The following is a 26,541-nucleotide window of genomic DNA, read 5'->3' as shown; positions in this document are numbered from 1 at the left end:
GCAAATATACGATTTTTTAAAATTAAATTCACGCAACTATTTTATATACGTTACGACATTTCCTTATTATTAATCATTTTTGAAGTAATTAATTTTTAATAAGGAAATGTAATAAATACACGATAATAATATTTCCCGTTTTAATAATAATACGAATTAATTTAAAAACGAAAGAATTTAATACACCGTACAACTGTACAAAACAAACAAGAGTAGAAAACGTATTTGAGTAGATTGTGTAATGCTAATATTGTGTATGTTCATCATGATACAGCTACATTCCACTGTCATTATTCAGGAAATTAACAATGAAGAATTTATATTCGCCGATAGCTCATTTACGACCCCGATGATTTAAAAATTCTGTTCGATAAATTAATACGAAATCTTTTCAGAAGGAAGGGAAAAGAAAAAAAATTCAAAATGTGCTGTCAATTAAACCAATGCTGTTGTTTTTTAAACAGTAAAGACGGTTCTTTCGCATCAGGAATTTATACTGCAGTAAGTAAATAATTTAAAATTACCCGACAACTGTTAATTATATTTCATTTTATATTACTCTATTTATATAAATTATTTTGTAATTTAATTAATAGTTATAATGCGATTCTCTGTCATATTTTTAAATTAATATATGGAGAAGGTATGTTATAAAATTATATTCGAAGGTTTATAATATAGCAGTGTGTTAGGCGGTTAAAGCAGCAACGTATCGAAGTTTAGAAATGTATCAAGGCTATGTTTCAATCCCAACAGATGCTTGCATCTAGCAGTTATAGAGCCAATTTCGAATTCTGAATATGGTAGCTGTTCTGTGCACATGTTTGTGTGAGGAAAATACAGTTTTGTGCATCTTTCTTCTAATTGAAACACTCATTTGTTCGACTGTATGTATCCTTGTATATAACTTATTGTTTCAATAATATACAGTATATTAATGCTAACTATTCCTTCAACTATTAAAATACATATGAAGAAAAGATTTCACTTTATCCCTTTGTGTCTAGTCAAGGTTAGAAACATAAAATGGCGTGAAGGGGTAATGAGGCTAAACGAGAATTAAATGATAATGAAGACGATGACATAGATGCAAGCAATGCTAATATCATCATCATCATCTTGTGGAGAATACAAATTCTCCAGATTTGTGATTATTGTATTGAGTGATTAAAAGATTTTAATTTAAAATGCTCGAACTTATCATTAAACACACAAACTACTTTGAAACCAATACATATATTCAATATAAAAAATTAATAATTCATATGCAAAAACTTAGGTTTTGTAGTTTTTGAACAAACATTTCTAACGTTTCAGTCTTTTTTCAATGTTTTTAAATGATGGTTCCCATTACCCCACATGGTTGGGTAAAGGGGCTCAATATAATGTTTTTTATAATTAAAACAATATGGAGAGGAATACTCAAGTTTTGACACACGCACTTTATTTCTTAGAGTATACTGCTTGCACCATTAAAATAACTTCTCACAATATTGTTAAGTTTTCTTTTAAAATATGCAAAATACCTTAGGTGGGCCCCCATTCCCCTACTCTCCCCTACGATATTAACAAGTGAAATACAAATCTATCTCTGACGTCAACATATTTTAAAATTTGTATAATTTGTATAAAACATGCCAATGCCTTGTTTTTATGAGGGGTAAAAGGATGTATTTTATTGCGTTAAAAAGACTCCAAAAATGAATGTTTTGACTTAGAAATATTTATAATCTGAAGTAAATCTTTATCCTAGTTTATTGTTACACAAAATAAAAATTTATCTTTCCGTAATTAAAGTTGAATAAGAATAACTTATAACACGATTAAACTGAAAAGGGAGGTAATAGTCCGAAATGCATCTTTAAATAAAAGTATCTAACATTAGTCATCTACTCGAACTTTTTCCAAAAAAAAGTGTGATAAGTCCTTAATTTTAGCCGTTATAGAAGTTATAAAACTTACGATGTAAATAAGAGGGACAATAAGAATAATACACTGTACTTGTAACTTAGTAGAACAAAACTAAACAGTGCGAAGTATGTATCAAAACTTATATTAGATGTTAAACTATATCGTTTTGTGTACTTGAACCAACTTCAACACTTACACTAGAAAATGTCAGTGAATAAAATAGAAATCTTGTTATATTGCATAATGAGATGTAACAAATTTTCTATATAATGGGAAAAATACATGCCAAATATAATTATAGTGAAGAAAACTAACCTTTTCTTACTAGTTTACGATACAAATCTTGGTGAAAATGCACCTAGGTGGTCCAAGATGGCGGCGTTTCCGGTTGCGACTGCCGACGCTCCCGACGGCGACTGTTGGAAGCGAGACGCGATCACGTGACCCGTTCGGCTATTCACGCCCACAGGCGACACTCAACGCGCATTCTATGCAAATTAGATGCCGAATAAACGAAAAAAGTAGTTCTCCAAGATATTTTCTCAAATTTACCTTTAAAAATTACTTCGTGTTGCATTTGTGACATCTAAAACAAACAGAATCACGATGCTTTTGATAATTTAATTTACCATCACATTTCGAACAAGCCGCATCTGCAGGTTTGTTCGAAACTTTACGGCAAACATACCAACTGATGTATTTCTCTTGTCACGATTAAATTCAAATATTAAAAAATGAAAAAAAAAAATCCCTCGAAGCACACTTTTGCCAAGAAAATTGTTGATTTTTTTTTAACCTAAAAATTTAAATTACTCTCAATTGGTCGAACCATCACCTTCCGAATCTTCTACGCGCCTTTGTACCGCATGACTATATTCTTATTGAATAGACCCAGAATCGATTACGGGTGGGCCGCATCCCTCGTCAGCAAGCCTGGAAAAACACGTGTATGTGTCGTACAACAAATTGTTTTTAGGTGTCTGTATGTAAAAATAATTTGTACTGTACAGTATATTTAATTTTTTTATCTTAATGAAAATTCGATTTTTGCAGATTACATCGTTTGTTGGTATAATTATTTTATCTGTGGAATATTCCAAGTTTAAATACAGTATATCCAATGACATTGCATGTAAGGACTATATATTTAATTTTATTTTAAATTTAACTTACTCATTCGTATTAAATATTCTGTGGTAACATATTTAGTACCGGTATTAAGAATATTCATTCTTTCTTTTTGAAACAGGCACCGTCAGTCTAATTTCTGTTTTCGTATTCATGGTAACTTTTCTTCTTCTAAGTTTAATTCTGTTATATGCCGTGGCTAAGGTATGTGATTTTTAGGTTAGTGTAACCCTCGGTGCCAAGATGGCGACTCGTCTCTGATTCCAGCGAGGAAACAGTGGGACGCACGTTCTAAACCTAACCTATTCTAATAATTATGGTAATTTATTAAAATAGGGTAGTTAGGTTAGAACGTGCGTCCCACTGTTTCCTCGCTGGAATCAGAGACGAGCCGCCATCTTGGCACCGAGGGTTACACTAACCGATTTTTAAATAGATTCGTTTAGAATTCAAGTGTTATTTTAAATATTTCTATTATTTTAAAGGAAAAGCGTCTAGCGTTAATTCCTTGGATGATTTGGATAATTATCGTAATCGTTCTGCAGTGTGCTGGAGCTATTTTCTTTTTAGTAATCACCTTCATTATATTGAAACTGGTAAACTTTATAAAATATATAAAAATACAGATATACATTATGAAGAAATTTAATTCTTAACTTCTATTTCAGATATATCTTATTCCTTTTGCAATAACTATCATTTTTCTTGGATTAAATGTAAGTAATTATTTTTATTTTACAGATAAAAAGTATAGAAGTTCATTAAAAATCATTGCCGGCTTTTAAACTGAAATTACTGTAGTTTCGTAGTTTTAATATATCCCTTAACGATGTATAAAGTATATTAAAAGAACTAATTCATAATTTAACAAAAATTTCGTTTTAATTTTCAGATTATTTGTTTCGCAGTGGTAAAAACTTATTATCAGTCGCTGGATCCGTCCAAGCTCTCAGACGAAGAATCTCCGACGTACACGAAATTTTGAATTTGTTTTCCGTGAATTTCTGCTTATTAAATTTTTTAATTAAAAATCTATTCAATACGTAAACCATAAACTTTTTTTATAATTGCAACAAAAAGAATTATTTTCATTGCAATTATAGTGTTTTTAAAATGGTAAAAAGCTTAATTTTGAGGGTAGAGATGGGTTTTATAAAAAACTAGCTGACCCGGCCACGCGTTGTTGTGGCTCAAAATGTATCTATTATAAATGTGTAACACTTCCCCCGTGGGGGGAATTTCAAAAAATCCCTTCTTACTTGTTAGTGTACAGTACATTCTCTTGACGTACCGTATTAAAACACAATCAAAAACGCGTTTAAAATAGTATAATAGAAGCCAAATTCTTCACGGTAAGCCATAATCCTGTCCATCTCCCCCTCCCCAGTGGGAGGAATTTCGACATGTATATTATATAAAAACACGTGCGTATTCGAATGCAACGTTGTGTCAAAATTTCAAAGGAATTGGTAGGAACAAACGAACGTTATATTTTATTTATATAGATAGATAGAAAGTGATCTGCTTTAGTCCATTCTCACAGAAAAGCAAACTTAGGTCGTCGGAAGTTAGCGCCATCTGTTGGACATAAAAGCCTTAATCCATATATAAATATATTTTTGAACGGGGGGAAATGGTGGTCTTCATATGTGCCTAGGGCCGGATTTACATAAGGACATTTGGGGCCTGTGCCCAGGGCCCCACAAAGGGCCCCACAAAACTAAAAAAAAATTATGTTTAAACATAATTTTTTTTCTATTACTGCGACAGCCTAGTGTGGCCTAATCATGAGGACAACAGGCAGAGAAAACCAAACCCGAGAAAAAACCTATAAAAATCGGAAAATTTCGGGAAAAAATTTCACATAGGTATTTTTCAGTTAAATTAAAATAATTAGTTTTACTCTATAAAATATATGTATGTTTACAATAACCTTATTTTTAAATGAAATTTACAACTTCCTAGTTCAAATCTAATTGAAAGTACAGTATTTTGTGTAAATTTTCTAAATCATCAAATTTGCCTACTCTTAAAGGGGGACCCCCACCGAATTTGTGCCCAGGGCCCCTGGATTGGTAAATCCAGGGGCCCTGGGTTGTGCCAGAAACCTTCGCGGGAATGTATTAAACAACTTCCCGAAGTTTCATGGCAATCGGATAAATGGTGTGGTAGTGCATGAAGGACAAACACACACACACACAACACACATTCATTTTTATATATATAGATAACAGTTCACAAATACATATATAAAGATATTTTTGGAAGGGGAGAAATGGTGGTCTTCACATATGCCAGAAACCTTTGTGGGAGTGTATTAAACAACTTCCCAAAGTTTCATGGCAATCAGATAAATAGTGTAGTAATGCATGAAGGACAGACAAACAGACAGACATATTCGTTTTTATATATATAGATACTTCCCCCGTGAGGGGAATTTCAAAAAATCCCTTCTTAGTGTACATTCTTTTGACGTACCCTATTAAAACGCAATCAAACACGCGTCTAAAATAGTATAATAAAAGCCGAGTTCTGAACAGTAAGCCTTAATCCTGTCCCTCTCCCCCGCAAGGGAATATCGAAAAATCCCTTTTTAATGTATATTCTGTTGACGTAACCTATTAAAACGCAATTAAAAACGCAAAAAACCGCATCTAAAATAGTATAATAGAAGCCAAGTTCTTCACGGTAAGCCTTAATCCCGTCCATCTCCACCCAGTAGGGGGAATTTCGACATGTATATTATATAAAAACACGTGCGTATTCGAATGCAACGTTGTGTCAAAATTTCGAAGGAATCGGTAGGAACAAACAAACGTTGTATTTTATTTATATAGATAGGTAGAAAATGATCTGCTTTAGTCCATTCTCACAGAAAAGCATAATGCCTCACAGAAAAGCAAACTTAGGTCGTCGGAAGTTAGCGCCATCTGTTGGACATAAAAGCCTTAATCTATATATAAATATATTTTTGAAAGGGGGGAAATGGTGGTCTTCACATATGCCAGAAACCTTTGTGGGAGTGTATTAAACAACTTCCCAAAGTTTCATGGCAATCGGATAAATAGTGTAGTAATGCATGAAGGACAGACAAACAGACAGACATATTCGTTTTTATATATATAGATACTTCCCCCGTGAGGGGAATTTCAAAAAATCCCTTCTTAGGTGTACAGTCTCTTTGACGTACCCTATTAAAACGCAATCAAACACGCGTCTAAAATAGTATAATAAAAGCCGAGTTCTGAACAGTAAGCCTTAATCCTGTCCCTCTCCCCCGCAAGGGAATATCGAAAAAATCCCTTTTTAGTGTATATTCTGTTGACGTAACCTATTAAAACGCAATTAAAAACGCAAAAAACCGCATCTAAAATAGTATAATAGAAGCCAAGTTCTTCACGGTAAGCCATAATCCTGTCCATCTCCCCCCCAGTGGGAGGAATTTCGACATGTATATTATATAAAAACACGTGCGTATTCGAATGCAACGTTGTGTCAAAATTTCAAAGGAATTGGTAGGAACAAACGAACGTTATATTTTATTTATATAGATAGATAGAAAGTGATCTGCTTTAGTCCATTCTCACAGAAAAGCAAACTTAGGTCGTCGGAAGTTAGCGCCATCTGTTGGACATAAAAGCCTTAATCCATATATAAATATATTTTTGAACGGGGGGAAATGGTGGTCTTCATATGTGCCTAGGGCCGGATTTACATAAGGACATTTGGGGCCTGTGCCCAGGGCCCCACAAAAAGGGGCCCCACAAAACTAAAAAAAAATTATGTTTAAACATAATTTTTTTTCTATTACTGCGACAGCCTAGTGTGGCCTAATCATGAGGACAACAGGCAGAGAAAACCAAACCCGAGAAAAAACCTATAAAAATCGGAAAATTTCGGGAAAAAATTTCACATAGGTATTTTTCAGTTAAATTAAAATAATTAGTTTTACTCTATAAAATATATGTATGTTTACAATAACCTTATTTTTAAATGAAATTTACAACTTCCTAGTTCAAATCTAATTGAAAGTACAGTATTTTGTGTAAATTTTCTAAATCATCAAATTTGCCTACTCTTAAAGGGGGACCCCCACCGAATTTGTGCCCAGGGCCCCTGGATTGGTAAATCCAGGGGCCCTGGGTTGTGCCAGAAACCTTCGCGGGAATGTATTAAACAACTTCCCGAAGTTTCATGGCAATCGGATAAATGGTGTGGTAGTGCATGAAGGACAAACACACACACACACACACACATTCATTTTTATATATATAGATAACAGTTCACAAATACATATATAAAGATATTTTTGGAAGGGGAGAAATGGTGGTCTTCACATATGCCAGAAACCTTTGTGGGAGTGTATTAAACAACTTCCCAAAGTTTCATGGCAATCAGATAAATAGTGTAGTAATGCATGAAGGACAGACAAACAGACAGACATATTCGTTTTTATATATATAGATACTTCCCCCGTGAGGGGAATTTCAAAAAATCCCTTCTTAGTGTACATTCTTTTGACGTACCCTATTAAAACGCAATCAAACACGCGTCTAAAATAGTATAATAAAAGCCGAGTTCTGAACAGTAAGCCTTAATCCTGTCCCTCTCCCCCGCAAGGGAATATCGAAAAATCCCTTTTTAATGTATATTCTGTTGACGTAACCTATTAAAACGCAATTAAAAACGCAAAAAACCGCATCTAAAATAGTATAATAGAAGCCAAGTTCTTCACGGTAAGCCTTAATCCCGTCCATCTCCACCCAGTAGGGGGAATTTCGACATGTATATTATATAAAAACACGTGCGTATTCGAATGCAACGTTGTGTCAAAATTTCGAAGGAATCGGTAGGAACAAACAAACGTTGTATTTTATTTATATAGATAGGTAGAAAATGATCTGCTTTAGTCCATTCTCACAGAAAAGCATAATGCCTCACAGAAAAGCAAACTTAGGTCGTCGGAAGTTAGCGCCATCTGTTGGACATAAAAGCCTTAATCTATATATAAATATATTTTTGAAAGGGGGGAAATGGTGATCTTCACATATGCCACAAACCTTCGCGGGAGTGTATTAAACAACTTCCCAAAGTTTCATGGCAATCGGATAAATGGTGTGGTAATGCATGAAGGACAAACACACACACACACACACACACACACAGACATACATACATTCGTTTTTATATATATAGATTGTAAAGCCAGTAATAAATACTGTAATTCATTTTAAAAAAAAAAATATTCTATGATCGGTGTTACTGAGTTAATTTAAATCATCCAGAACAATACTTATGTGTTTTATTAATATAATATGAATATAGATTACAGTTTATCAAAATTTATTGACATTACCATTACCGGGCTTACCGGTAAGATCCTTTTCACCTCTAATGATTTGAGTAGTAAACAATGTAGACTGACATTAAATTTTCCACAATTTCAATTGAAAATTGCTGTTATTCTGTTTAATTCAAAATGGATAATAAGGATGGCTTTTGGAGCTGGAAAAAAAAAAATTATATATATATATATATATATATATAACTTTTATATCAATCTTTAAATTATATAATTACATACTGAATCATGGTGACTATTCTAATATTGCAATTCAATGCCTCGATTGCTTTCATTTCATCTCGACTAAGTTTAAAATCGAAAATCTAAAAATATCGAAATTATCTTATTAATTAAATATCAAAATATACAAATTTGTATAATTTACAAATTTTTACCTCAATATTTGATTTTAATCTCTCTTTATTTGAACTTTTTGGAACAACAATAACTCCTCTCTGAATTTGATAACGAAGTGCTACCTATTTAAATTATTATAGGTTATAAACACGCTTTTACTTACGATAAAAGATGCATAAAATACACAAATACTTGAGCTGTTGTTTTGCTATAATTTGAAGCTATTTCTTTGAGTATTGGATCTTCTAACAGATTTTTCTCACCCGGTTTACTACTAAAAATATTTTGATAAAATTCTTAATCAGTTTTAGAGTTGAAAACTATCATCTATTTTGTTTTTATTATATAAATTTTAGTTATTTCTTAACCCATATTAATGTTTTCATTATTATAAATTGATTGAAAAATACTAACTTTAATGTCAACTTTTTCAATAAATTAAATTTTATATTCATCTTCAATAATGTAATGGAGGAAAAAATATTGCTCAATTTTATCAATAATGAAAACAACAAAAGTCCTCGAGGAAAAATAATTTATTGTATGGCCAAACCATTGATGGTTGTGTATAATTAAATCACCCACAGATGGAAAGAGAAAGAAATCTTACAAGGGGAGATTATGAAATGGTTTTCAGGAATTTCTATAAGCTTTGGTATGAACCTCTAATTATCAAAAAGAGAAGGCTCTCCTCTCAAACGTTAAAAAAAGAATCCAAGTTAAAAAAATTTCGAGCAACTTATGTGTAAGTTTTGCGAAACATTTCACAGGCACATGGTGTTCCGTGAAATGTCGAAATTCGATATTCCAATAGACCGAACGTATCCTCGTTTATCCATTTCACAGAACACCAAATAGAAAACCGAATGGTTCGGTGGCAGCATATCTGCAGCCTAGTACTAACACATTGTATAAGGACCCTTATTTGCCAGATCTGTGCTTCGAGTAAACTTTCTTTTTCCAACCAATACAATTTTTACATAAAAGCGTACATAGGGGCGTACCGACCATGGAGCACAAGGGATTATTGCGCCCTCCATTCGACAAAATTGGCTTTTTAGGGAAAACAAACCCTCTTTCTGTAATTAGACAATAAGATAAAAGTAAATCAGATTATTAAATTAAAATACACTACCGTAATAAGCGAGAATAACAGCAATTAACTCATCTATAATCCCGTTGATTTGCCTACATAAGCGTTTTACTTATAAAACAATTTTTGACCTTCAAAATATTAAAATTTTAATAATAAACAAATTAAACAACACACAACAACCTTAAAAACATGATGATTTCTTTACTTAAGTATTTTACATTATATTTATAATGATTATTTCTATTATTTTATGAATTATAAAACTTATAAAATATCTGTAGAATTACAAAAATAGAAAATACAATAAAAGAATAATACTGTATTTACCCATATTGATATGGTGCTCCGAGAGGACAATAAGCAGTAATTTTAACGTTCAAACGATTACAAAATTCCAGTAATTCGAACTGATTAAGATAGGGATGACTTTCTACCTATCAAAAAAATAATAAAAATAATCATTAATCTTCATTTATTTAATATTTCTAATGACACAGATTAGGAAACAAAATAATTATATAATGAGTTGTTATTGAAGATCATTGTCGGAACGTAGTGACGACTAATACTTGACTTCGTGCATTCCTTGTCAACAAAATAACTCTGGAATGAGTTGTCCGATCTTGATGAAATTTTCTTGGACGATTCACCATCACTCAAGGACGAACTGATTAAAATTTCAACTCTAAAAAATGATCCATACTGAAGAAAAACCCCTATCTCCAGTTCTACAAAAACGGATGATTTTTGAAAGTTGAAATTTTAATCAGTTCGTCCTTGAGTGATGGTGAATCGTCGTAGAAAATTTCATCAAGATCGGACAACTCATTCTAGAGTTATAATGTTGACAAGGAATGCATGAAGTCAAGTATTAGTCGCTTCCTGCACGCACGTGTAGAAGCGTCATCTAGTGGTCGGAAAATATGACAAGCATTAAAACAGTAATTTTGAAAAATAAATGTTATCACTAACTAGATACACAACAAATATAAAGAATCTTTATAGAATAATAAGTTTAAAAAAGTTTTCTTTTTTTCACTTATTATTCTATAACATGGAGCAGCAGTGATCAATATTGATGGCTTTACGATCCATTCTCTCCTTCGTCTTCCTATCGTTAGTACGAAATTTCCATCTCTAAATGAAGAAGCTGCACAGAAATTCCAGATTGAGATGAAGTCGCTCAAATTCATCATTATCATGAAATGTCAATGATTGGTGCAAGAATGCTTTACATGATCGAGAGAAGATTGAGGGAGATAAACCCGAGAAAGATGAGCCGTTTGATGGATTCTTTATCTATTTATTTGGTGATTTTCTTCAGCTTCCTCCTGTTAAAGATACTCCTCTCTACTCGAGTGTTTTTTACAATGTAATGTCCCAACAAGGTAGGGACCTTGTTGAGACATTACATTACATTCGCATTTGATTCTTTTGAGAAGTTCATTGAACTTAGTAATTCTCATAGACAAAACAGCGCAGATAGTTCCTTCACAGATGTCTTACAACATCTAGCTTCGGGTGATTTCTCTGATACAGATCTGAACATTCTGACGACGACAAATCGAGCCTATTTATCCAGAGATGAACTTGATCAGTTCCAAACGGGAGTAGAGCTATATCCAACAAACGAACAACTAAATAAAGATGGAAATAAAGCCAAGTGTTTAATTAAAACTCAACTTTGGGTTCATAGTCCAACAATCAACAAAACACGGTTTCAAAGAAGAAATAAACAAACGAGCAAGTTAAACAAAGCAACGAAGATAACTTGCAGTCAACTGGATGCCCTGTTGCTTATGTAGCATCTGAAAACACTCCAGATATTGCCCCGCCTTCGTCCAAAGATGACTCAGCTCTCGGTCTCTCCAAGTATTTGAATCTCTCAGTTAATGCCAGAATCATGCTGAGAGTCAACTTATGGGTGCAAGGAGGTCTCGTCAATGGTTCACTAGGAACTATACGCTACATTATATATGCTCCTAATGCTCGCCCTCCAGCTCTTCCTTGTTTATTTTAGTGGAATTCGATAGCTATCAAGGACCTTTCATCTATGGTAATCTGTTTCCAATAATCCCCATAACACGCTCTTTGAACGATGGCAGTATATCGCGATCTCGTAGACAGTTTCCCCTTACCTTAGCATACTCGATGACTATACATAAAATCACAGGGATTAACTCTTCCAAAAATCAAAATAGATATAGGGAAAAAAGAAACAGCTATCGGTCTTATCTATGTTACATTGAGTCGAGTGAAAAAATAACTGACTCAGCATTTTTAGTGTGACAATAAAGATCGCTACGAGTCAATCTGTAAGTCCAAGGCCCGTAGTGATAGTCAGAATTTCATGAAACGTTGGCATAGCAATTAATTAATGGCTTATTCTGACCTTATATTTGTACCTTTAAATGATCCAATAGAAATCAAATATATTGTTGAGAACGAATGATTCTGTGTTTCTTTTTTCCCTCATAATCTAGAAAATAAAGATGCGAGCAGCTTCGTTCCGACTACACGCTGATGCAGCGTTACTTAACTAGTAATAGGTAGAATAGACAACTAATAGAATTGTCGGTTAATGTTACCTATGGTGACTAAAATGGTGGCTCGTCTCTGATTCCAGCAAACAGAAGAAAGGAAACAGTGGGTACGCATGTTCTAACCTAACCTATTCTAATAAATTACCACAATTATTACCAATCAAATTATTAGAATAGGTTAGGTTAGAACGTGCATACCCATTGTTTCCTTTCTTCTGTTTGCTGGAATCAGAGACGAGCCGCCATTTTAGTCACCATAGGTAACATTAACCGAATTATTTTAAACACAGAGTTTTAATTTATATAATTTAATACACATTTACTTGATTCATAACGGGTTTTATGATTGCATTTTCCCACAATCGTTTAATTTGACTAATGTTGAAATTCGATATTCCAATAGACCGAACGTATCCTCGTTTATGACATTCTTCCATCCCCTAGGTAATGTTAAATAATGTAATTACTTTTAATTTTCAAATTATATACAACAAATCAATTTTTTCTTTTGACATTTATTAAATAATACCATCCAAGTTTCTAGATAATCGACATCACTGAACAGGAAGTGACCATTTGCATCTGTTGGAAGTAAATCACCTCCTTCCTAAACAAGATATTAAATGAGTTTCTATTAAAATATTTTATATTGTATATGAATATTTTATTCAATTAAATGAAACAGAATATAAATACCTTATAACCCATTGGCCAGTGAATAAGGAAGAGATCGAGATAATCTAGTTTCAAAGCTTTTAATGATTTCTGGCAACATTCCACAACTTTATCTTTAGAGTGATAGGTATTCCAACACTGTTATAATTTAATCATTTAATATACAATATATTGAGAATATTAAAGTTATTATTGATATTAAAAGTAAGATTAATAATTATAAATACGTACTAGAAAGGTTGCGGCCGACGTTTTCAATGCGAAAACGTGTACGTCGGACGTTCGGCGGCGCTTTCCTGCAAACTTAGTTTGACAATGGCGTTTGGAACGTCAGTGGAATCGTGCTCGACGTTCCAAACGCCATTGTCAAACTTCTAGGCTTAAAGGAAGGCGGCGCCGAACGTCCGACGTACACGTTTTCGCGTTTAAAATGCCGGCCGCGACCTCTCTATTATCAATACAATATTCCCTCAACACACTCTCATAGAAATGCATACATCATTGAATTAAGGAAAGATGAAGAAAACTAATACAGTATATTTCAATATTGAATTCTATATTTCTCAAAATGAGAATTTAAGTAATTTGTTATTATACATAAATTTAGGAATTATATGTAATGTAGGATGGAAATGGACTTGATGAAAGATCTTCTTAGGGCCCACAGGGTGAAAGAGTTTTAAAAATCCCAGTCATATAATAGAAATAGAAACTTGGTTCACATTCGCGTAATTGCAAGTCAAATTTGGAAAAGTATCTTTGAGAAAATATGGGAAAATTTGTAGCATTATTGCATCGCTTCTGATAATTTTTATAGAGCCTAAAGTAATTACAATGTTCTCTACACCTTTTACAGAATATTGTAATAATTTATACAAATGTATATTAATGTACGAAAAAGGAAAGAATCTTAACATAAAAAAAGTTCAGTTTCCGTCAATATTAGAGTTCTAATAACAAATATCGAAATAATTTACTTTACTAGTGATGAATAATTCCTCCCTTTTAACAGTGCCATCGTCTATCTTCTCTTTAATCGCTTCACCGATTTCTTCCTCATTTTCATAATATAAAGCACAATCGATATGTCGATAACCAAGTTCAATGGCATCTTTAACAGCTTGCTTTCCTTCACCGAGTTTACTCTGCAATAATAATAAGAAAATTATGATAAATTTTTAAAATAATTTATCTCACTGAAGTTTTTCATCACTAAAATTCTGAATAATAAAAGAAACACTGAAAATATTTAAAAGATTGCCCGTCCTTTTTCATACATTTTAGAAACACAACAAAGTCATACAGTGGAATCGACTTTTAATTTGAAACTCTGAGTAATCCGTCTCAGTACGTAAAACTTCTTATAGTTAAAACGTTAAAATCGTCCTTCTGGCGATATCACAATGTAAAAATACACTCGCGTGTAAAATAAAAAAAAAAACTAAGCATAACCATTTGGACTATATATCAGGAAGTACAGTACTATCAGAACAATATGACACTCGACAGAAATTCTTGAACATCTAATTTAGATCGAATTTATTTTGAAAATCAAAAATTAATCTAAATTAGATGAAAGTAAAATCAGAAAGAAAAAAAGTACTAAGCATTGTCGTAAATCTAATTGCAGAAAAAATAATGAATATGTCGTGTGGTTGCCTCAAGCATGCACATACGCTACACAGCAATTACTTATATCGTTGTTTATCAACTCTTTCGGGAGCGAAATCCATTCTTGAACAAAAGCATGGTGAAATTCCTGTGTTCTTGATGGAGGCAGACTAGGGATTGCAATTGCTGGATACCTCATCCAGCGCTGCGGATCCGCAAATACTCAATTAACTTTCTAAATAATGGGGCAAAAGTCTACGTTGTCGGCGTTGCCGCTTTACTGTGTGCGCTATCGTTCGGCGGCGAGAGTGACGTTGCCGTTCAGTGCAGCATATGCTACACCCTCTCTACACCGCACCGCCCGCCCTTTTACCTCTGCTGATCTAATTGCCAGTCGACTTTCCGCTCTCGCTAAATAAAATAAGTAACTCCTCTACTAGTCCTGGTGCATAATTCTAATTTACGGTCGGTTGTGACGTCAATTAATCACGTGACGGAACGATTTATGACTATTCGATGACCCCGAAACCAACTAGCGTAGAGGCAGAAAGGGCCTTTTCCGCAGCGGGATATATATGCAATTCATTAAGAAGTAGGTTAGGAGACAACACCATCAATACCATTTGTTTCTCGAGATCCTACTTCCAGAAAAGTCAAAAAAATAACAGAAGTGATTGATTTAATTTTATTTAATCCTTTAAAATACTTTATTCGAGACAAGATTAATATTTTATAACTTCTACTCTAATTCTATTAAGTAAGAGTTTTTAACTTTTATTCTATAAGTGGTTAGTGGGAAAGGCTAGGCAATTTTATTGTGAAAATTAGTGAGAAACTGAGACTACCTAGTTAGTTAAATTGTTAATTAAATTAATGAGTATTAGTATCTTAGATATATGATGATATGAATGTATGTGATACATGACTGTGATAATAATAACTAATTACTTACCCACTACTTTACTAACACTAATAATTAAATTACTTATAAATAACTACAGACTGATATGTAGAGCCTATATAAGAAAACTGGTAAGACTGATAGCCACTGATTATCCGTCCTTACATTATTGTAATATATTAATACAAATTAATCAGTAGAATTACCTTTGCTATTATTTAACTTAAAGATTACATTATAATTATAATCTAACTAAACATTTAAAGTTAATTATCTCTATCTCGAGTGTTAAACCGAACCAAAGTTAAGTTTACCACCTAAATGTGTAAGAAGTTTTACTGATTTATAGTGACCAGTCTAAATAATAAAAGTTTCTTAAGTATTTTTAAAAAATGTTTTATTTCTTTAAAAAAAAAACCATAAATTGCTGGATAGATAGATAGATAACACTTTATTGCACCAAAAATACATCTGCGCTGGATCCAGCTGGAATGATGTTGGTCCAGCAAAAATCCAGCTGGATTGAAAACACTGCTGGATTGCAATCCCTAAGGCAGACACGATGCAACTCATCTCCTTACAGATTCCTGCACGTTCTATAGAATTTAAGTTCGGAGATCTCGCTTACATGCTTACATGCGACGAATTTAATCATGTCAAGAAAGCCATTGACGAATGCAGCCTTGTGTACTCGGCATTATCATCCGTGAAAATGAAATCTTCATCCACAGAACCTCGGAAAAGTCTTACATCAGATTCCAATATCTCGTCCACGTATCTTCTTTCGGTAATAGCACTCCTTGCAAAAATGTGGAGTTCACTGCGGCCATTAAGCATAATATCACTCCAGACCATAATACTGCCGACTCCAAACTAGTTTCTACGATGTTCGTGGTTCTTTATCGGATTATTCGTTCTCCCCGGTTTCTAGTCCGACGAGAATCATATTGACCCGGACTTGTCAATGAAGAGAATATTAACCCATTCATTCAAATTATGTTTTTGACGCCACCTTTAATAGGCTCTTCGGTGCACAGGAATTAATGGAACGCAACGTACTGGATGACTGACAAAAAGACCATTTGCCCGAAGCCTCCTATAGACAATTTGTTGTAAAACAACACCCGTGGCCCTAGTCAATTTTGCAGAAATCTGCTCAGGCTTTCTACAAAGCTGTGCATAACGTGCCGTTAACGTCAAATATGATCTTATTAAGGGACGATAATTCTTGGACGTTCAAGAGGTGGAAGTGAAACTATTCTTTGAAATCTATCTCACATAAAGCTCTTCAGTACATCCGAGTCCTAGACACATTTGTCTGCAACTGGACTGCTTCCAATAATCCTTCCATTCATAAAACAGTTTATGTGGTATTATAATTGTTAGTACCCTACAATACTGCAAAACAATAACAAACTGTCCTCGATAAACTGCAACGGAAACAATACCATTCTACTGTTGTATTTATGGAACCTGTATAATTTGCATAAACCGTAATTTTAATGGGAGATTCTATTATAATCCCGAGTATTTTTGTTGTACATAAATTTTCCGGCAGTTTATTTTTTCTCCATCTAGTTTACGATCTGGACGATTATGCTTAATTTTTGCACACGAATGTGTATCATTAATCGAGCATGTAAAAAAGAACAGATTATGAATGCCTATTCATAACACGTCCTTTTTACAAATCCAATTAGTAATGGCTTACATTCGTAATTCTTTTGAGTTTTATACAGAATTTTTAATCGTATGTTCGTCCTTAGATTTTTTATTAATTAACTTACATATACAGATATCATGTATATGTAAATTAATTAATAATACGCATACATATATCCTATTATGCATATAAAATCTACAAAACAAAAAATAGAAAGGGAGTATAAAATTACTAAAATTTTTAGAAAGCGAACGATAAGCAAAAATTGCAATTTGCAAAAACATCACTTAATTACTAGTTAAGTAACGCTGCATCAGCGTGTAGTCGGAACGAAGCTGCTCGCACCTTTATTTTCTAGATTATGAGAGGAAAAAAAACAAAGAATCATTCGTTCTCAACAATATATTTGATTTCTATTGGATCATTTAAAGGTACAAATATAAGGTCAGAATAAGCCATTAATTAATTGCTATGCCAACGTTTCATGAAATTCTGACTATCACTACGGGCCTCGGACTTACAGATTGACTCGTAGCGATCTTTATTGTCACACTAAAAATGCTGAGTCAGTTATTTTTTTCATTCGACTCAATGTAACATAGGTAAGACCGACATCTGTCTCTTTTTTCCCTATATCTATTTTGATTTTTGGAAGAGTTAATCCCTGTGATTTATGTATAGTCATCGAGTATGCTAAGGTAAGGGGAAACTGTCTACGAGATCGCAATATACTGCCATCGTTCGAAGAGCGTGTTATGGGGATTATTGGAAACAGATTACCATAGATGAAAGGTCCTTGATAGCTATCGAATTCTACTAAAGTAAACAAAGGAAGAGTTGGAAGGCGAGCATTAGGAGCATATGTAATGTAGCGTATAGTTCCTAGTAAACCATTGACGAGACCTCCTTGCACCCATAAGTTGACTCTCAGCATGATTCTGGCATTAACTGAGAGATACAAATACTTGGAGAGACCGAGAGCTGAGTCATCTTTGGACGAAGGCGGGACAATATCTGGAGTGTTTTCAGATGCTATATAAGCAAGAGGGCATCCAGTTGACTGCAAGTAGTCTTCGTTGCTTTGTTTAACTCGCTCGTTTGTTGGATATAGCTCTACTGCCGTTTGGAACTGATCGAGTTCATCTCTAAATAAAGAGGCTCGATTTGTTGTCGTCAGAATGTTCAGATCTGTATCAGAGAAATCACCCGAAGCTAGATGTTGTAAGACATCTGTGAAAGAACTATCTGCGCTATTTTGTCTATGAGAATTACTAAGTTCAATGAACTTCTCAAAAGAATCAAATGTAATGTAATGTCCCAACAAGGTCCCTACCTTGTTGGGACATTACATTGTAAAAAACACTCGAGAAGAGAGGAGTATCTTTAACAGGAGGAAGCTGACGAAAATCACCAAACAAATAGATAAAGAATCCACCAAACGGCTCATCTTTCTCGGGGTTTATCTCCCTCAATCTTCTCTCGATCATGTAAAGCATTCTTGCACCAATCATTGACATTTCATCGATGATGATGAATTTGAGCGACTTCATCTCAATCTGCAATCTCTGCGCAGCTTCTTCATTTAGAGATCGAAATTTCGTACTAACGATAGTTAGACGAAGGAGAGAATGGATCGTAAAGCCATCAATATTGATCGCTGCTGCTCCACGTTTTAAAAAGAAAACTTTTTAAAACTTATTATTCTATAAGGATTCTTTATATTTGTTGTTGTGTATCTAGTTAACGATAACATTTACCTTTCAAAATTACTGTTTTACTGCTTGTCATATTTTCCGACCACTAGATGACGCTTCTACAAGCGCTTGCGGGAAGCGGCTAACACTTGACTTCATGCATTCCTTGTCAACAAAATAACTCTAGAATGAGTTGTCCGATCTTGATGAAATTTTCTACGACGACTTATCATCACTCAAGGATGAACTGATTAAAATTTCAACTCTGAAAAATGATCCATACTGAAGAAAAACCCCTATATCCAGTTCTACAAAAACGGATGATTTTTGAGAGTTGAAATTTTAATCAGTTCATCCTTGAGTGATGATGAAGTCGTCGTAGAAAATTTCATCAAGATCGGACAACTCATTCCAGAGTTATTTTGTTGACAAGGAATGCACGAAGTCAAGTATTAGTCGTCACTACGTTCCGACAATAACTGATTTTTAAATGACAACCGGTTTTAAACTGGATATTCTACCATACACCAGAGATTCCTCGCGCACTAATGGATCCTTCTGGGGTATCATCGGTAGTACGTGTACCACTGGTTGAGAATTGCTGCGCTAGATGTATATGTCCTCGACTCGCCTACAACTCAGACGAACAAAGAAAAAGCCTTTGCACAACCAAAATACTCGTCTTTTTTAAAAATATTATTACTGTTTTATTATTTAACGAAAAAAAAGTATTTATAAACACTTACTTTCCAAGTTCCCAGTCCAACTAACGGAACTTTACAACCGTTCGAGAGCTGTACTTGAATCATGACTTTAGATAAAACTGTACCCTACTTATAAATTTACAGGACGTGAATGAAATATAAACGAGACAACTCACCGTCCTTGAACAGTTGACTCTCTCAGATAATATTCGATGTTATTCTTTCTCTTATTAAAAACATTAATTACATATTCTAAAATAATAACGAATGAATAATTCTGTTTAAATAAAGTTAAATTTTAATTTCCCCCCTCTTCTAGTGTTTAGAAACGGCTAGCAAATTTTGTTTCCAATTTTGCTCCTTAGATGGCGCCGTAATCGGCAAAGAGTATCGCGTATATATAAATTTGTTCTTATTAACTGTTAAATAGTTATTAGCACGATGATATCATGCTAATAGTATTCATGTAAAACTGATCCCATGTAATAAAATTTGTTAATTGCTATTAATTAGATATGGGACTTACTGTCTTACAAAGAAACACGAGTATTATGCTCAAATTCAAATGTCATTTTAGGTCTGCGGGAATGTCACCTTTGTCTTTTCAAGTTTTGATAAAGTTCGATCGAGTTTTCGTGTTTAAGCAAAACATCAACGTTTCCTATCTTAATTTTATTAAAATCGAGACAAATATGACAGACATTTTCAACACACAGAATTTTTGAGTGACCATTCATATAAAAAACGCTATAAACAGAAAAATGGTGGGACTACTCAAAATCAAAAATGTGTTTATCAAAAGGCTAGCGGCTCTCATATTTTAATATTTTAATGCGATTTTTCACTGCTGAATTCCATGTTTTTCAAATCATATTTTGCTGATTTTTGTTTAATTATGAATTTTTCCTCTTTTCCTCATTCCTTATAACTGTTAATAATGATGTCTCTAATAATGTAATGATTAAGCAGTAGCGTAGCGAGGAGGGTGCAAGGGGGGTGTATCATGCACCGAGCGCCACTCGCAGAGGGGCGCCCAAATGGTCTCCAAGACAAACTGTGTGTGTTTCTGGAGGGGGGAGTGGGCGCCAATAAAGTGTCGGGCGCCAGTTATGTTCGCTACGCCACTGTGGTTAAGATAAGTCGAACAAAGGAAAGGAGAGGGGAGGGGTTGAGCTTCAGTGGATGTCCTCCTCTTTCCCCTGTCCGACTTATTTTGACCATTACGTTAAATTTTACGAAATATTAAATTCTATACATTTTATTATATCTATTTCAAAAATTCTTCTAATCATTCGTTTCTATTTATGGTACCATCATTCATAAAGTGATAAAGGTTTTGTTGAATGTCCGAAGAGGGACTGGGGTTATGGAAACTTGGACAAACTGGGACCAGGGAGGGAGGGCGAGTAAAAATTTCAAGAAAAATGCAGGCATAATTTATGGACAGCCCCATAGCGTTCGAGCATATCTTAACTCTACGTGAATTGATTTTAGCAGCTCGTGTCTGTGTGAACGAGTAAAAGGCTTGAGATAAATGATCAGTCAAAGTCACTCTCTTTTTCACGATTGTATATAAATTTTTATACTTAATAAAAACTTATTAAATTTCATATTAACTGCTTAATTTAAACATTCGATATTTATGAAAATATTAAAATGGCGCATTTTTCGATTATTTCTAATCAGAGACATTATTAACAGTTATGAGGTGTGAGCAAAAGAGCAAAAATTCGAATGAAGTAATGAAGCAAAAATCAGCAAAATATGATTTGAAAAACACGAAATTCAGCAGTGAAAAATTCGCAGGAAAAATAAAATTACATGAATACAGCAGATAGGTATCTGCTTGGACAATGGCGAACCGCTTCAAAAAAGCGCTGGAAGAGTGGAAGAGTAGAGTGCATAATTTTAATTTTCACCGATTGGTACCATCTAGAAGCTCCCAGAGAAACTGTCTACGAAAATAAATGTACGCAATTCTAACAAAAATTTATGTATCACGTTAAAATACGTACAGTACATTGTTATTGTGCATGATACGGTGAAGTAAATAATTACCAGTTCTGCAAATATTTTCTGACAGTTTGTTAATATGACTAGTTGGTAGGGTTATAAAAACAAATTTATATGCCACAATGGCGTGCCGATGGAAGCGCCGATTCCACCTTCCAATGACCTTCCCTTGCATTTTATAAAATATAAATTTTCATATTTTAACGTACTTTGCATTAATTAAAATTAATATTTTATTATAACTGCATTATGTATCTTTTGCAAATTTCTATACTATTCATTTTCTATTCATGCACTTTCTATTCATGTTAATAAACTATCAGTTTAAAATCTAAATCATTTCGTCAATGCTAAAATGGTCGAAAAGATATTATATGCAACAGAGAGGAAGAGGGTCAAAGGTGGCTGAAAAACTGCATACACAATTAATGGATAGCTAGCTTATTTTACTTTCTGGAGTTATTTCATTCTCATCAAATGGACGTGATTTTAAAACTATTTATTCATTATACATGTATTAAAACAAAAAAAAAAGCAGTAATAGTGATGACTAAATACAAGACAGAACTGCTAAATTTCTAAACAAAATTCTCCATATAAAATCTTAGTAAATCAAAATATCATAATCTTTATACTTTTATTACAAATACAGACTTGTAATAAAATACAGTAAGACCCCACTTAACATGGGGGATGTGTTCCTAGACAACAAAGTGCTAAATGAAACAGCGTTAAATGAGGTAATTTTAACATAGAGTAAATAGGGAAAGGGAAACGCTGATTGGTGGAACGTGCACTGCTGAACTTATGTATATTTTCCAGGGGTTTGGGACTGCGCCATCCTGTTTATAGTTGACGGTTTTTGACTTTTGGGCTGTCCTGTAGATCTCCATTAACTCCAGATATCTGATATATGATCTATCTGCTGTTCAATGTATGATTTTATGTATGATGTCCCTGGTCGAAACAGACCTTCACATCATCTCCTTTCATCTGACATACTCTTCCACTCAGTCTGGCTCAAGTCTACTCTTTTGCAGTGCAGACTATAGTTAACTGTCATTTACAATCTGTCTACGGAAAGAATGAACTCGAGAACAACGTGACACACAACATTGCTTCAGTTAAAGCAATCAGTACATTCCCTAATAACTTTTTGCTTAATATGTCAGGTAATTTGTGAATTTTATTTTATTTTCTCTCACTAGATAACAGAACGACTTTTTTGTTAATTGTGTTAATTTTTTTATAGCATGCACTTAACAATTACTACAGCCAACTTCCTCATATTCCAGTACCAGAATATGAAGCTTTCAAGAGGAAGAAAGTGAAGAAGCAGAGGATAGTAGTAGCAGTAACGCTGAAGAATCAACTTCTAGTGACGATGATGAAGATGAAGAAGAGAAAGGATTTTGATATATATAACACTGTTTATAAAGGCAGTGACATGTTTAACAAATGAGAAGGAAACCAGAAATAACTTGGGGGATACTATAGATTACTATCTATAAAATTTCGGGACTTTGAGTATATATCTGAACTGAGGGGACCGAGACGAGTTCAACGATACCCTACTTTTAGACCGGAGACGAAAAATAAAAAAGTTATCATACTTGTTTCGGCGATCGCGCGATGATAGGGAGTTGCGTCGCTATCCGCTAAGTCGGCCTCGCTATCGCGATCGGGAGTCCCGTCGCTTGCCGTTAAAATTGCCTTTAGTAGACGTTCCCCCCTTTTTTACTTTGTTCAAGAACTATCGTGAATCGATCACTAGTTTAGCACATGGCAGTGTGTGGTGGCGCCCATACGAGAGGTCAGTCGGGCCACCATGGCCCGACTGACCTCTCGTATGGGCGCCACCACACACTGACCTCTCGTATGGCGCCACCACACACTCGTATGGTTAATGTTACTTATGGCAGCGAACACCATGTTCGCTGCCATAAGTAACATTAACCGAAATGGCGATCGCGCGATGATCGGAAGTCGCGTTGCTCTCTCCGCTCTCGTATCCCGTGTTTAACCCTCCGGGAGATGACCGTAGTCCGACGTCATGGTTTGCTGACTTTACCGCAAGATGGCAGTACTAGCAACTATGGTGCCGTCTTCATGAGAGCATTAAAAAAGTATGGTAAGTGAAAAAGTATGATAACTTTTTTATTTTTCGTCTCCGGTCCAAAAATAGGGTACCGTTAAACTCGTCTCGGTCCCCTGAGTTCCAATATGTAATCAAAGTCCTGAAATTCCATAGACAGTAATCTATAGTACACCCATAACTTGCCCCAACTAAGCAATCAATGGCTGATGCCCATTGGTTAATATCCAAATCGATTCTTTCCATAGACTGTAACAAGATACTGTTACAGTTTTACAAATTTTTTTTCTTAAATTATTGCAACTGCCAAAAGTTAATACACTGTGCTTATGGAGAAAATAGATGGTGATATATATGTAATGCATATTTGTTCTTATGGGGCTGCAATTCGAAAAAAATTGTAGACCTATAAATTCCCACCATTGTCCATCCCGGTTAATGTTACCTTAGGTGCCAAGATGGCGGCTCGTCTCTGATTCCAGCAAGGAAACAGTGGGACGCACATTCTAACCTAACCTAACCTAACCTATTCTAATAATTTGGTTGCAAATAATTATGGTAATTTATTAGAATAGGTTAGGTTAGGTTAGAAAGTGAGTCCCCACTGTTTCCTTGCTGGAATCAGAGACGAGCCGCCATCTTGGCACCTAAGGTAACATTAGCCTCCATCCCTCCTTTCGTAATCTGAAGAACGGAATTAGCAATTATGAAATGAAGAATGTATCGACTTAATTCAACACGTAGTTATTTTGGATCATTAGTGTGAAAGTTTTAAACTAGGCTGATTATAAAATACAAAAAAAAATTACCTTCCATGTACCCAAACCAACAATTGGCACCGATTTGCCATCGCTTAAAGGCACGAAAGGAACTTCGACACCCATTACCTAAGAATTTCCCTCCACTAACTTCGTATTGGAAACAGCGACCTCGCGCGTTAATATATTCAATTATTATTATTATTTTTTTTGATAAAATAAAAAAAATTACGTGTTTAATATTTAAAATTTTGTAGATAATAAATTAGTGTTTTATTTTAAAAAAATAGTAATTAAACAGCCACAAAATATTTTATTAAAATAAAATATATCCACCAGTCGATGCGAAATACAGAATGGACAGAAACATCGTATTTTTTCATATTTCAAAAATATATTATTATATGCAATAATAATTGTTAGCAGTCATAATATGAAACCATAATATTTATCATTTCAAGTTACTGTAAAATTTGATTACATAAAACACTTGCCTTCCAGGTTCCTAAACCGATTGCAGGGATTTTATAACCGTTAGAGAGCTGCACTCGAAGAACTCGTGTTGCCATGATGTTATCCACACTTGCAAGTGAGGATAACATTGCGTTGACCTCGAACAAAGTTTATTTTACGAAAACTGATAATAAATTAGACGGAAGATTCTTAACGTCGTTAATAATTGTAAATATAAGTCATTATGATATAACAGTTAACAACCGTCTATTAATTATGTTACAGTTCAAGGGGGAAGGAATGGCGGAAAGTACATTATTGTACTCAATGGGGAGGAGAGAGTCGACCGGTCGAGGCATTGCTGTGTGGATTTTTTAATGATACAGTATTAGTGGCGAATCAGTGGCGTGCCGTGACATTTGACGATAGGGATACTGTCTTTCTGTAAGAAGCCGACTTACAGGGGCAATCAATTAATTGCGCGTCAGGGCCCGTTCGTATTCGTTTGTTCGATAAGCCAGTAAAAACCGTATACTTCTTTAAATGTATTTTTAATAGATTATCCGACGTAGTTAATAAATAAGAAAGTTCAATATAATTACCTCCGTTATTAGATTCAATAAATTCCCTACGCCCTCTAAATGCCAATTCTCGCTTTGAGAAAAAACATATAACGTCTATTAATTTAGATATATCTATTAATCGTAATTATCTCGTTATAATTTTCAATATTTATTTTATATTGTCTACCAATGTTAAATTCTATTCCGCTTTGAATTCCAAATTGCTCCAATTTTACGAAGGAATCGTCACTCGTCATAAATTTTATCGTCAAAATGTCGAAATTTTTTTGTCGACGTATTTATATTTAATTTAGACATTAGTCTTTCTCTTTTAATAATGTTTTCTTTTTCATTATACGAGCCAAAACTTTTTTAAAATAAATTTTTGAATCACTAGCCACGATATAAGGGCTAAAATTAAAATTATCAGAAAAACTTACTCGGTAAAACAAAATGTGTGACGAATATACATGCCTAGTACAAAAAATTCAATTGTATGAATATACTTTTAAAAAAACTTATAATTAAATATAACTGTGTGAAGAAACGTACATAAAAATAACAAAATATTCTTTACTTTTTAAATCTTAAAACAATCCACTTAGTGAAATAGCTCCCTACTAGTGGCTAATGAATGGAATCGGAGACGGTCCAGGTAGGTGTGTGCGTGCCAAATCCCGAGGGTGCCGATACCGGTCAATGTCAAATGCCTCTTTTGACGCATTACTAGTATATATCAAAGGACGCGACAGGGTTGTTGTAGATTTTAAACATTTCTCACCATAGCTGTAAAAATCTAAATATGTTAAACTTAACAGATTGTCCGTTGTTCGTTTTCTAACTAATTCGTTTTAGGACCGAGTGTTCGCGGAAATTTCCAAAATTTACAACTTTACGGTCACTCTCGTTGAACTGGAAAAATTTCTGTCTTTATTACATTTAGTATTACGAAGAGATCAGACTCGGCAAGAGATGGTTCGGTTAAGCTTCCGTTTAAGTAAAATTTTGGCTCTTTCATCAGGGTTTTATTTA

At 33.9% G+C, this 26,541-nt stretch overlaps 2 protein-coding genes across 4 annotated transcripts; one reads left to right on the top strand and one right to left on the bottom strand.

The window, feature by feature from the left end:
* Positions 1-185: 185 nt before the first annotated feature.
* LOC136980014 (uncharacterized) lies at positions 186-4,087 on the top strand. The gene is made up of 6 exons (XM_067276050.1): positions 186-501; positions 2,965-3,043; positions 3,161-3,243; positions 3,525-3,635; positions 3,708-3,755; positions 3,932-4,087. The coding sequence occupies exons 1-6, from the start codon at positions 424-426 to the stop codon at positions 4,022-4,024; spliced, it is 492 nt and encodes a 163-aa protein (XP_067132151.1). The 5' UTR covers positions 186-423; the 3' UTR covers positions 4,025-4,087.
* A 4,232-nt stretch (positions 4,088-8,319) lies between these two features.
* LOC136980799 (aldo-keto reductase family 1 member B1-like) lies at positions 8,320-25,080 on the bottom strand. 3 transcript variants are annotated; one of them, XM_067276991.1, is made up of 10 exons: positions 24,988-25,080; positions 14,032-14,199; positions 13,076-13,192; positions 12,909-12,986; positions 12,703-12,819; positions 10,164-10,270; positions 8,933-9,014; positions 8,779-8,862; positions 8,624-8,706; positions 8,320-8,544 (listed from the first exon to the last, which is right to left on the bottom strand). In XM_067276991.1, the coding sequence occupies exons 1-10, from the start codon at positions 25,060-25,062 to the stop codon at positions 8,514-8,516; spliced, it is 942 nt and encodes a 313-aa protein (XP_067133092.1). In that variant the 5' UTR covers positions 25,063-25,080; the 3' UTR covers positions 8,320-8,513. The 3 variants fall into 3 exon arrangements, with proteins under 3 accessions (XP_067133092.1, XP_067133097.1, XP_067133104.1); XM_067276996.1 differs by lacking the exon at positions 24,988-25,080 and adding an exon at positions 24,545-24,654; XM_067277003.1 differs by lacking the exon at positions 24,988-25,080 and adding an exon at positions 19,670-19,844.
* Between the last annotated feature and the right edge of the window lie 1,461 nt (positions 25,081-26,541).

The sequence above is a fragment of the Centruroides vittatus genome, unplaced genomic scaffold (assembly GCF_030686945.1).
Source record: "Centruroides vittatus isolate TY-2023 unplaced genomic scaffold, ASM3068694v2 contig_1159, whole genome shotgun sequence".
Classification (NCBI taxonomy): Eukaryota; Metazoa; Arthropoda; class Arachnida; order Scorpiones; family Buthidae; genus Centruroides; species Centruroides vittatus.
Note: the sequence above shows the minus strand (reverse complement) of the source record. Positions and strands in the feature narration are given on the sequence as shown.

Coding starts and splice junctions, on each gene's coding strand:
- LOC136980799 (XM_067276991.1), bottom strand. CDS start 25,062: ATGGCAACACGAGTTCTTCGAGTGCAGCTCTCTAACGGTTATAAAATC. Junction 9,015..10,163: donor GGAGCACCATATCAATATGG/GTAAATACAGTA, acceptor AAATATTTTTAG/TAGTAAACCGGGTGAGAAAA. Junction 8,707..8,778: donor GATTAAAATCAAATATTGAG/GTAAAAATTTGT, acceptor CGATATTTTTAG/ATTTTCGATTTTAAACTTAG.
- LOC136980014 (XM_067276050.1), top strand. CDS start 424: ATGTGCTGTCAATTAAACCAATGCTGTTGTTTTTTAAACAGTAAAGAC. Junction 3,044..3,160: donor TATATCCAATGACATTGCAT/GTAAGGACTATA, acceptor TTTTTGAAACAG/GCACCGTCAGTCTAATTTCT. Junction 3,756..3,931: donor TCATTTTTCTTGGATTAAAT/GTAAGTAATTAT, acceptor TTTAATTTTCAG/ATTATTTGTTTCGCAGTGGT.